The 12,097-nt window shown below is 43.7% G+C and overlaps 1 protein-coding gene and 1 long non-coding RNA gene across 8 annotated transcripts in view; one reads left to right on the plus strand and one right to left on the minus strand.

Annotated features, from left to right (window-relative positions):
• RABGAP1L (RAB GTPase activating protein 1 like) overlaps positions 1-12,097 on the minus strand; it is a 149,870-nt gene that overhangs the window by 13,227 nt on the left and 124,546 nt on the right. For 3 of the 7 annotated variants that reach the window (XM_081012105.1, XM_081012108.1, XM_081012109.1), the window contains one exon: positions 10,886-10,978. In XM_081012105.1, the coding sequence (XP_080868231.1) occupies positions 10,886-10,978 (93 nt within the window). Of the gene's footprint in view, positions 1-3,375; positions 4,746-9,944; positions 10,647-10,809; positions 10,979-12,097 lie in introns of those variants that run through there. The other 4 variants (XM_081012107.1, XM_081012111.1, XM_081012106.1 and 1 more) reach the window with 3 other exon arrangements.
• On the plus strand, positions 561-2,888 carry LOC308480680. The gene is made up of 2 exons (XR_013988223.1): positions 561-2,722; positions 2,769-2,888. It is a non-coding gene; the product is annotated as an uncharacterized lncRNA (long non-coding RNA).

Raw genomic sequence — 12,097 nt, forward strand, 5'->3', positions numbered from 1 at the left:
TGAAGGCAATTGGGCCTGATCCGGTCCCCGGGCCTTAGTTTGCCGACCCCTGCTCTAGACTGTAGAGACAAGAGCTAGTCTTTTGACATCCAGAAGGTGCTGATGGCTTCTAGCCCTGGCTGGTGTTTGGATAGATTTCATGACCTTGGGGAGGTCATGAATTTATTTCTGGGACAACATACATACTCCATTATGTAACCTAGGGAGACAATCTCTCAGACCTATACTTCAGAACTAGTTTGATGCATAGTAAAGCATCACCTACCTTTAGTTACGGGCAGGGAGCTGGTGTCAGGAAGAGGAAGATTTATTCTAAACCTTGCTGAACATAGCAGATGTGTTTGTCCCTGGTTGAGTCTGCACGGAGCTGCACCCAAACCCCTGGGATAAACTCTGCTAGAAGTACTTCCCTGAAGTCCAGTTCCTTGTGGAATAAGCCCGAGTGTAAAGACTGTCACTGTTTTGGTTCTTTTGCTTCCTTTCTAGAGTAGACTAGGCCTTCTTTTCATCTTTACTATTTCTGAGCACTAGATCAAATGCCTTGCCAAACAGCTTTGTACCTGAGAAGGGATGCTCCAGCCAGCCTGGACTAAGAACTGACTGGTTGCCCAAGTCCTCAGTCATATGTTACTTCTGGCCACCATGTTAACTGTCAAGGCTTGAGACTATAACTTGAGGGTACCCATGAGAAGTGTCTGCCATGAGCACAGAAACCAGTCCAATCTTCTCGAGACCATCCTTAATCACCTTGGACATACCTTCCAGCTCCTGGAACCACATAGAATAATAGAATCATAGAATTGTAGAGTTCGAAGGGACCCTGAGGATGATCTAGTCAAACCATACGAAGCTAGAGCTGGCAAGCAAAGCCCAGAAGGCAGTAGCAGAAGCTTCAAATCTCCTGTGAAGACACCCTGACCATCTTGTCATAAGGGTCCTTGGTCTTCCCTTCCCTTCTGCAGAGTGACAGAAGAGGCAGGCATATGCTTATAGAAAGATGACTTCCTGGAGGAGCTAGATGATAATGAGCTCAAGGGTGGAGACCTCCTGTTCCTTTTGTGGCTAGTACGCTCCCAAGGATAGTGCTTTTGCTGTTTCCTTCTGGAACTTTCTAAACCCCAAACTGGAACAGATATGGCTGCTCCTCCCATCCCCTTCCAAATACAAAACCAGCCAGGGTATTTCATGGGCAATCATTCCCTCATCCAAATGAAGAATTTGGGTGTAACTCACTACCCAGATCCAGAGGTCTATTCGTATTGGGAATAAGAGCCTCATATTATGAGATGCTGAAGAGCCAGCCTGCGAGGACTGCAGTGCTTGGCCTTCCCCTGGCACCACTGTGTCCCTGACACATCTTTCTCGGATTTCATGTCTGCTGCAGTTACCCCAGCAGCCCAAAGCTCATGTCTGGTCCCCTGGAGTGGGGGGAAGCTTAGAATAATGTAAGCATTTTTTGGCAAATATATCACCCAAAACAGCCCTGAAACAAGTGGGAGTAGTGAGAACTAGCCTGGCCAGTGAGATTTCTCCTATGGTGGGTGGCCTGACAGCCCCAGAAGGGGTGAGGAGCCTGCTTGCTGTCCCATTGCAACAATGGCATGCAGTCTCTAATGTTGACCTGCTCTGTTCCCTGTGCCCCAATCCCTAGCTGTGAGGTGTTGGGTGGTCTAGAGGGGGAAAATGAAAAGGTAATAATAATAATAAATCAATAAAAGAAATATTTTGTTTTACACTGGTGACCTTGAGAAGCTCCCAAAAAAGCCCCGATAGGTCTGATCTGGGAGGGCAGGGCAGCTCCTCCGCCTGGAGAGGACCATCCTTATTGGCTCTGCTGCTGTCCTGGGGATGGGGCTCATCCTGAAGGTTTGGAACACCCTTCAGGAGCTACAGGAGAATTCTGGGACTCACTGCAACTACTTCTATAATTAAATTGTGAAGCTGTGGATTGAAGCCCAGCATGAGATAAGGGAAGTGGGGAAATTGTGCTAAGATGTGAACTCAACCTAACACTAGCTCTTCCTGAATCTATAAGGCATACTTCCAAGTGCAGCTGTAAACTAGAGTTACACCTAAAATAAATAAGTAAACATCCACAACTGTTTTCAGCCACAACACATAAGAAAATATTACTTAAAGAAAGCTAGCTGACAAGGGTAGGGAAAAGGCTCAAGCTGGCAACTCTTTTGCCCAGGGTAAAAAAGATTCCAAATTCTGTGTAAATTGTGGACTGATAACTGTAGCAATGGGACAACAATGGGACGTTTCCCTTCTCTCAGTGGAACCGGGAAGAAATAAGCCACCCCTTCTCACTCACTGCCCCCATGGTGAGACTGGGCTTTCCCACCCCATAAATTTGTTTAGAAAAAACAAGATATGCAACTGACTGCTAAGTACTTAAGTGCACATCTCCTTGGGTCCCCATTTCAACTCTTTGTAGCCTTGAAGGGAGCTTTTCTTCATGAGCAATAGTTGGCTTTACAGCTGTTGTTATCTGCTTACCGAAAGCTTTGGTGCTGGCAAAGCAAGCAGCACAAATGTGAACAATAGTTGGCTTTACACCCTTTGTTATCTGCTTACCAAAAGCTTTGGTGTTTGCAAAGCAAGTAGCACAAACGTGAACTTCAGATGCCTGGCTATTCATTTACAGACAAGTGAGCAAGCAAGCTGTGTGGTAGGAATTGCAGTGTCCTCCCATTCTACACTATTTTTTTAAAAAATGGTCAATTTTAAAAATAGAGAGGCTGTAACAAATGACTGAATGAAAGCCCTCTGGTCAAAACTTTTCTTTTTCTTTTCTTTTTTGGCTGATGGTCACTGTCAAGCTGCCTTTACTCCTTTGTGCTGCAGAATTAAATCACTGTGTATGATTTCAACATCCCACCCCCACCCCGCAAATGTTCCCCTAGGGAGGAATTATATTATGTCAGAATGAGCCCTTGCTTTCTGCAAAGGAGTTATAATTCTTCTTGAAATAATCGTTTTTAAAATGCTTAAATCATGAGAAAATTGAGAATCCCAGAGGGAAAAGAACTTAAATTATGCATCTCAAGGAATACACAGGTTAATTCTGTTGCTTCTAGGAAGTTTTAGATTCACTTTAACTATAACCCACTTGTAAATACTATTACATTCTAGAAGAAAACATTTATGACCATGCTAGCCAATTTAAAGATAGATATGTAAACAGAGACTTCTTGTACTAATCCTCCAGTGCTAGCTACTATTACTACTACACCCCCAATCCAAGCTGTAGCATTAATAGAGGGAATGAAGTTGAGGAAATTGCTTGTTATGAGCTGTCAAGAAGGACACTGCATTTCCAAAACAGAGAGGAAAATATGTAATACAGTAACACAGAGATATAAAACTTACCTCCATACAAGTCACAGAACAACTACTGCTTTCAATCACAGATATAAAGTTGAGAGAGAGAGAGAAGTAATCCAGTGAAATTTAAATATCAATCAACAACAATTGGGAAGCAGGGGAAAAACCAGCTTGGGAGCGTGCTCTGTGAGGGGGTTTGGCTTTTTCCCTTTTCCTTTTAAAAAGGATATAACCTCTTCCAGCTGTGACCTATTAAAGGCAACATTTGATTAAAAAGAGGAAGCTTGAAACAAGAAGACAAGTTCCAACTCAGGAAGGCTGCAATACACTTAACTCCACCCTCAACTATCCTCATTCAGCATAGAGAATGAACATGTAGACTGATGCAGAAAGATTACAATATTATTCCTAAAGCTGGGTGTAACTCAATGTGTCACACCCCTTGCCAAACGCCTTCATTATATTTCATTGCAACAGAGCAACTATTTGGACACTGAGTTGCTTCAATATGGGTAGTTGTTAAAATTAGTAAGAAAACCAGAAACTTGGATATGTGCTGGTTTGAAATGCAGCCAAAAAGGAGGTTAAACATAAGATAAATTATTGCAAGCCATTAAGACTGCCAAAATATAAAAGCTAAAGTTAGACTATGTGCTTTGTGGAACACATCACAACGTTTTTCCACTGTGTTGTCTGTTGCTATGAGTAATTTAGGCACACAGTCATCCAGAATGCCGTTATTTAGAAATTGTTCTTCAAAAAGAAAAACAACATTCAATATGTGATTCTTTTTTCCTACTCTTGCAGTCAGGGAGAGCAGCAGCAACACAGGATAGAATTTATTTGAGTAACCATATATCATGTGGTAAAAGGGATCAACTAGGTCTTGCCATTGGACAGAGTGAAATGGCTCCATGGGTGTCTTATTTTGGCTGCCGCAAAGCAAGAGCAGACTGTTGTTTATTATTCTTGCATTTTTATTCCCAGGGGAGGGGAAGAGGCATTTTCAGCTATAGGTGCCAAATAACTGAAATCCTGGAATGCCAGGACCCACTGTTATACCAAACATGCATTTGTGGACCACCTTTCTTCCTCCCCCCCCCAACCCCATATTTATATGGTGGTAAGTGTTGCTGTTGAGCCATGAACCATAGTGGGTCCCAGCCCACCAGCTGACAACCAATGAGCCAAACTGACTAGGACTGAAGTTCTGACTAAAAGGCAGCTTTCCACATTCCTAATCCTAAGCATGATTAGTCAGAAGCAAGTTTCACAGAATCAGGGGGCCACTACCAGTAAAATATGTATGGAATTGTACAAGACCAATATATTTTGGTGCCAAGGTGGAAAATCCAAATGTCACACCTCAGAATCTACTAAAACTTTCTCCTGTACGAGTCACATTTAAAATGAACTTAGTTGTACTTTTGCACAGCTTCTGAATACAGTGGTGCCTCGCAAGACGAAATTAATTCGTTCCGCAAGTTTTTTCTTCTTGCGAGTTTTTCGTCTTGCGAAGCACGGTTTCCCATAGGAATGCATTGAAAATCAATTAATGCGTTCCTAGGGAAACCGCTTGCCAGGCTGGCGGTGCGGAGAAGGGCTTTTCTCCCCACCGCAAGCCTTCAGGACAGGTACGGGAACAGAGGGGAAGGCGCGCAGCGCTTTCCCTCTGTTCCCGGGGCTTGCGTGGGAGGAGGGTTTTTCCTCCCCACCGCCAACATTCAGAACAGCATTCTGAATGTTGGCGGTGGGAAGGAAAACCCTCCTCCCTCCCCAAGTCTTCAGGAAAGCCATCCGAAGCTGGGCGGCGGGAGAAGGTGTCCCCGCCCCCCCGCCCGGCATCGGAGCTTCGTTCCGATGCCGGGCGGCGGGAGGAGGCGTCCCCCCCCCGCCCGGCATCGGAGCTTCGTTCCGATGCCGGGCGGCGGGAGGAGGCGTTCCCCCCCCCGCCCGGCATCGGAGCTTCGTTCCGATGCCGGGCGGCGGGAGGAGGCGTTCCCCCCCCCCCGCCCGGCATCGGAGCTTCGTTCCGATGCCGGGCGGCGGGAGGAGGCGTTTCCCCCCCCCCGCCCGGCATCGGAGCTTCGTTCCGATGCCGGGCGGCGGGAGGAGGCGTTTCCCCCCCCGCCCGGCATCGGAGCTTCGTTCCGATGCCGGGCGGCGGGAGGAGGCGTTCCCCCCCCCCCCGCCCGGCATCGGAGCTTCGTTCCGATGCCGGGCGGCGGGAGGAGGCGTTCCCCCCCCGCCCGGCATCGGAGATTCGTTCCGATGCCGGGCGGCGGGAGGAGGCGTTCCCCCCCCCCCCGCCCGGCATCGGAGATTCGTTCCGAAGCCGGGCGGCGGGAGGAGGTCCGAGGACAGTGGGGAAGACGCGCTGCGCTTCCCCGCTGTCCCGGAGATTTCCCTATGGGCTGTCGTCTTGCGAAGCAAGCCCATAGGGAAATTCGTTTTGCGAAGCGCCTCCAAAACGGAAAACCCTTTCGTCTAGCGGGTTTTCCGTCTTGCGAGGCGTTCGTCTTGCGGGGCACCACTGTACTTCAACTTTACAATTTGATTGGTTGCTTTAGATCACACACTCAAAGATCTGGGCTCCCAGTGAATCAAGAGAGGGCAGGCTGATTCTTATGTCTAGCTGGCAGCTTACAAATTCTGAGGACAAGTGCCTGGACAGTGTAGTTGCTCCTACAACACACTAGCTTAAAGGCTTAAAAAGAGAGTAGTGGTATTAATAGCCAAGACTGGAGCTATGGGTGATGTTTTACCTCTTCAAAGGTAATAGAGGACTCTGTAACAGCGGGGTTTGGTTAACACAGGATATACATGCTTTTTGCTCAAAGGCATATTAATCAGTGATGGTGTCAAAGTTCAACAGTATCTGGCTACCAATGCAAATGTACCTAGTTCACAATAAGCATAGGTTTCTAAAAATTAGGTCATGCCAGACAAATCTCTTTTTGTTGTTGTTCTTGGAGTAACAAGCTTGGTAGATCAGGGGAATGCTGTGGACTTGGTGTATCTTGATTTCAGGAAGGCTTTTGACAAAGTCCCCCATGATATTCTTGCGAAGAAACTGCTAAAATGTGGGTTGAATGAAGTAACTGTTAGGTGGATTTGTAGCTGGTTGGCAGACCGAACCCAAAGAGTACTCATTAATTGTTCCTCATCATCCTGGAAAAAGTGACAAGTGGGGTGCCACAGGGTTCTGTCCTGAGCCCATTGTTGTTCACCATCTTTATAAACAACTTGGATGAAGGAATTGAGGGGATGCTCATCATATTTGCAAACTGGGAGGCGCAGCTAATGCCGCAGATGACAGAATCAAAATTCAATTTGACCTTAACAGATTGGAGAACTGGGCGCAAGCTAACAAAATGTATTTCAACAGGGACAGATGTAAGTTTCTGCACTTAGGCAGGAAGAACCAGATGCACAAATAGAAGATAGGGAACACCTGGCTTACTAGCAGTACATGGGAAAAGGATCTAGGGGTCTTGGTGGACCACAAGCTTAACATGAGTAAAAAGTGCGAGGCAGAAAAAAACAACAACAGCTAATGCTATTCTAGGCTGCATCAACAGAAGTCTAGTGTCCAGATCAAGGGAAGTAATAGTACCACTCTATTCTGCCTTAGTCAGACCACACCAGGAATACTGTGTCCAATTCTGGGTACTACAATTTAAGAAGGATGTTGACAAGCTGGAACATGTGCAGAGGAGAGCAACCAAGATGATCAAGGGTGTAGGAGTGCAAATATCCAGAGATGTAGTGATCAGGTGGGATTGCTATGAGGAATTATAACAGATATAGAGTAAGCCATCTGTGTCAGCAATGAAAGCATTGCGTTGACTGGGTTTAAACTATTTTGATATGATTTTTGATCAATCTACACCTCTGCATCTCTGGCCCTTTTGACCCTACTGCCCATTTCTCTCTCCTCACGTCACGTACACAGCAGTACACAGTTGTTGCTTCGCCAGGCAGGCATCCTGTGCCATAAAAGATAGTGGGCAAGTTCTTTGATGTAGTTTCTTACATATAATCTTAAGATGTTAATCTTGGAGCCAGGAAACAGATCTCACATGAAGGTGGTAGTGACCTGGTCTTTCTGGCCATCCTTCTTATCATGTTTATTTCTCACCTCTGGGGTTGCCAGATGCACCCCTTGGTAGTTCTCAACATATTTACCCCAAAATATATGCATGCTAATTAGTGTTGTAGTGTAACTTTTTCCCCACGTGGGGTTTGATGAAATGCTCAGAGGAAATATGATTGGTTCTTACGAGCACTGTGTAAAAGATTCTTTTGCTAATAAAATGACCTGGTGAAGGGTGTGGTTTACGCACTTTCTCTGAGAGCCTTGCTGGTCAAAGCCTCGTGTCTTGATTTTTAATCAGGGTCCAATCCTTCCTTTACTTTGCAAACGCAACACAAGGGTCTCAAAACTAAGCCTTATGAGCAGTGCTTGAAAGAGCTGGGTATGTTTAGCCTGGAAAAGAGGAGACTGAGAGGAGATATGATAACCATCTTCAAATATCTCAAGGGCTGTCACATGGAAGAGGGAACGAGCTTGTTTTCTCTTGCTCTGGAGGGTAGGACTCAAACCAATGGCTTTAAGAAAGGAGATTCCAACTAAACATCAGGAAGAACTTTCTGACCATAAGAGCTGGTCGAGAGAGGAACTGTCTCCCTCGGGACGTTGTGGACTCTCCTTCATTGGAGTTTTTTAAGCAGAGGTTGAGTGCCCATCTGTCATGGATGCTTTAGCTAATATTTTTGCATTGCAGGGGTTGAACTAGATGACCCTTGGGATCCCTTCCAACTTTACAGTTCTATGAATCTAAGCCAACGTATTTCGAAGAAGCCTCTCTTGTTCCTGAATATTGTCTCCTGATCACATCAGAAGAAAATTTGAATCAAGAATATGATGAGCATGTGTCTATTATTTATTGTCTAAGCCAGGCAATAAATGTATCATCATTTGTATTTGTGGAAGGAAAGTCTATCTCATTCCTGAAATTAACATCACCTTTGAAAAAGAGATACAAAATTTACAGTCTTAACCCTTTGTTGTCAAGTGCACCCTAACAGCACTGGAAATGAGTCAAAAAACTTGCCTTCCTCTTCTACAACTACATGCTCCAGGTTAGTCCTCAACCATGAGATGTAAATCACCCTGTGAGGCACAACTCCTTAACTTAAGAATAAAAACATTGATTTTTATTTATTTATTAATACTTTTTGCGGTCAAAACCCCTGCTGAAATGCCAGGGGCAACTGAAAAATAATACACACAAAATACTAGGGGGCAAAGAAACCCTGCAAAATGCTGCTCAAATGGATAAGCTACTCATCATGCACACATGTGCATAATGCTGAACCCGTTCCACCCACTTCTGGTGAGAAAGGAGCACAGAGGGGGACAAAAACAATTATTTAGACTAAAGCCATATTTTTTTACTTATTGCAGAAAAAGCAAATTAGTCACCTTCTGTAATATCAACACAAACAGTATTAGGGACCAATAATACTACAGAGGTTTACATTATTTTAAAAACGTAACTTAAAAAGAAAAAAAAAATCCAGTTAGAATTTTCCTTGTGATCCGGCAAAACTCAAATCCTGCTTCTGGGGACACTGCAACCCCAAATGTATCTGAAAATGTTTGCATAAGGTGAAAGTTCACCTTATGCAACACAAACGAAGTTTATGCAACAAAGAAAGTACCCACCATTGCCCTATTGAAACCATGCCTCTCCCAGCCCTTTAAGGCATCTGCCTGTGTGTGCACCTTATCACAGTAAACAAGGATAACTAGTAATATAGCCGTAATACAGGCGCCCTCTGGAGGAAAGATTTTACCTGACCAATGAGGATGTGTGTGCAAGGATTTGGGTTTCACCTTAACTGCCAACTCTTTTGCTAATGGATGTTTCTGTAGAAGGGCATGACATATTTCACATTTAGAGTAAACAGTCAGCCCAAACTAGCAAGGAAACATCTTCATGCAGGAATACTCCTGCATTTTTCTCAACATAACTAACCACATATTTTACCTCCCCTTAACGTCTTGTGGTAGAAAACAAAAGGGGGGGGGGGAATCATTCCCTAAGTGCTTCTTCTTTTCAGCACACAGCTTGCTCTCTGTAGATTTTGCCCAGGCATGGATTACCAAGTATGGAAATTTACAGTATGTACAGGTTTTAATATTTCTCTTAATAGGCAGTCAATGTGGTATTGACAAATTTCTGAGCAACAAAGCCTATTTTAGAAATGGACTGCAGTATGACAAATCGGCTCACCACAAAATGGCAGAGACTCCTGCATTACGGCGGAAGAAGCTTAATGAACTAACATTCCCGATCAATACTTTAATTAAACAAACAGAAAATAATCAATATATGTCACACTACCATGACCATACTAACCAGAACACCATGAAAAAATTTCTTCTGACCTAGAATCCAAGCTATGCTTCAGATCAATGTAATAAAAGAATAAAAACATCCTATTTGTGGGGGGTTGGTTTATCAATTCTTAGAAGAAAGGGGTAATATAGATTTATTTATGTTGCATTTCTCACAAGGACCACAAATAGGTATTAGGGCACCATATTAATAAAATTCAGCCAGGGGATGTTTTATTTTATTAGACCAGTTACATAATGCAAGCTTTCAGACTTGATACTTAGCACTCGCATAGTATTCCAAGTGCTTCACATACATTATCTCAATAATCCTTACAACAGCCCTGTAAGGTAGGCCAGTAGGACTATTACCACATTATAGATGCCAAACTGAGTCTGAGGGTATAGTGGCTTGCGGAATGAATTTGTGGCTGAGACGGGATTTGAAACAGGAACTTCCTGCTCACTTAGCCACTATGCTACATCAGGACTTTTTGAGGCCTGGGAGTTCAGAACAAAGGTAGAGTAAAAAATGGGTGAGACAAGGCTTCACCTTACTAAGGACTTTCCTTTTATCCTTGCTTAGAACAACCATGACGTAAGAAAAACTGGGCCCAATAAAATATAGTATTTCAACTATTCTGTGCCTCTCATTATGTGTGATAAACACAACTACAAACATCAACAAATTATGAGGAAGATTTGCACCACAGAGAGTGAAACGTCAATCTTGGAAGCATGCACCTTCCAAAATGTGTCTGTGGTAGTGAACCACACAGAGCTTTGTCTAAAGCATAATATATTTCCTCCTTTGCGTGTCAGTGGTAGAGAATCTCTCTCTCTCTCTCAGGATCCCATGCAGTTTCCCAGAAAAGTTCAACAGCAGAAGTGTTACCTACAAACATATAAACTGAAAGAATAAAAAAATATAATGTGGCAGGCTTTATGGTGCCTTTTAATTATTTTAAACAAAATATAAATGCATATTTTCAAACAACAAAAAGTGCCTGAAGTGTGCCTTTTAAAATAAACATATAACACACTACTGTTGAAAACAATACTAGAAAACCTACTTTCAGCTTGTGAAGGTGATCCCGTTTTGCCTAAGTGGGTCAATGGAAGTTGCTTGAATACTTTGCATCCCATTACCTTGTATCTGTCCAGAGGGTCTTCCTGCTGTAGCTGATTCTCTCGCATCATCTGATACTCCCTCTCATATTTCCTCAGCTTCTTTGTGGGCACCTACAGGGGAACAAAAACTAATGTTAGTGATGTTAAGAGCAACACTTGGGAGTAGGGGCTGGGAGAAAAATGAGACAAATTGCTGCGCCAACACAGAGAGGGTAACAGAAGATCCGGACATTCCCTACTGAAGTTCAGCAAATGAGCAACATTAACTTGTTAAAGTCTGTATCTGAAATTCAAGCAATGTCTAAAGTAAAACTGTATAATGTGGTGGCCCTTGCCCTGGTGGGCAGAATTATGGGAGGAAAAGTAAAGGGCTCTTAATGAAGAAATTAACAACAACAACAACCCACCCTTCACCCTATGTTCCAGGGCAGGTTACAACGTTAAAATTCAATATTTCAAACAACTTAAACACAAAAAATTAGGAGGTCCTAAAAAAAGACACTGCAGGTATCAAAAGCCAGGGTAAAGAGTCTTCCGTATTCTCTGCAAGCAGTATAATGAAGGTGTGAGACACACCTCTGTGGGAAGGGAGGTTCACAGCTTAGGAGCCACCAGTGAATGCCCTCCCTCCCATGAGCTTCTGAGGGTGAAGGAACTACCAAGAAGATAGAGCCGGATGCCATCTGCATTTTTATGACAGTTCTCTCCAAATCATGTGATGATGTATGAAGCTGGGCTGTTTAAAGTTTGTTGTAAGCCAGAATTTTTACTCTGACAAAATTGAGGATTCATCTCTGACAAAATCCTACTCCTGGCCATGAAGAAGAAGGTAGTGCAGGAGTCCAGCATTTCACTTGGGCTTACTGCAGATCACGTATGTAGCATTAAACCATGGTTTGATGCTACATGTGAACACTGATAGTGTGTCAACAAATATTAAATTAACTTCTGTTGAGTCCAACAATAGCATCAGCACAACTGCTCTTGGGGAGAGAAGGTGGAACTGCAGTCTTAATATTGCTCTTTCAAATGACTTTGTCAATTTCTTTCCAAAAGAAGAAATTCAGGATTTGCAATAATGTTCAGTTTTTACAAGATAAAACAGAAGGCAAACGCCTCCCTTCCCTAGCTACCCAAGACAATCTTAATTCAGTATAATTCAGAGGCAAAAAATGCTTCAATTTGATCAGTCAGGAAGAAAGAGGGGCAGATCTAAGCAAGTAAAGGTTT

Source organism: Podarcis pityusensis (assembly GCF_964106645.2).
Source record: "Podarcis pityusensis genome assembly, chromosome: 6".
NCBI lineage: Eukaryota > Metazoa > Chordata > Lepidosauria > Squamata > Lacertidae > Podarcis > Podarcis pityusensis.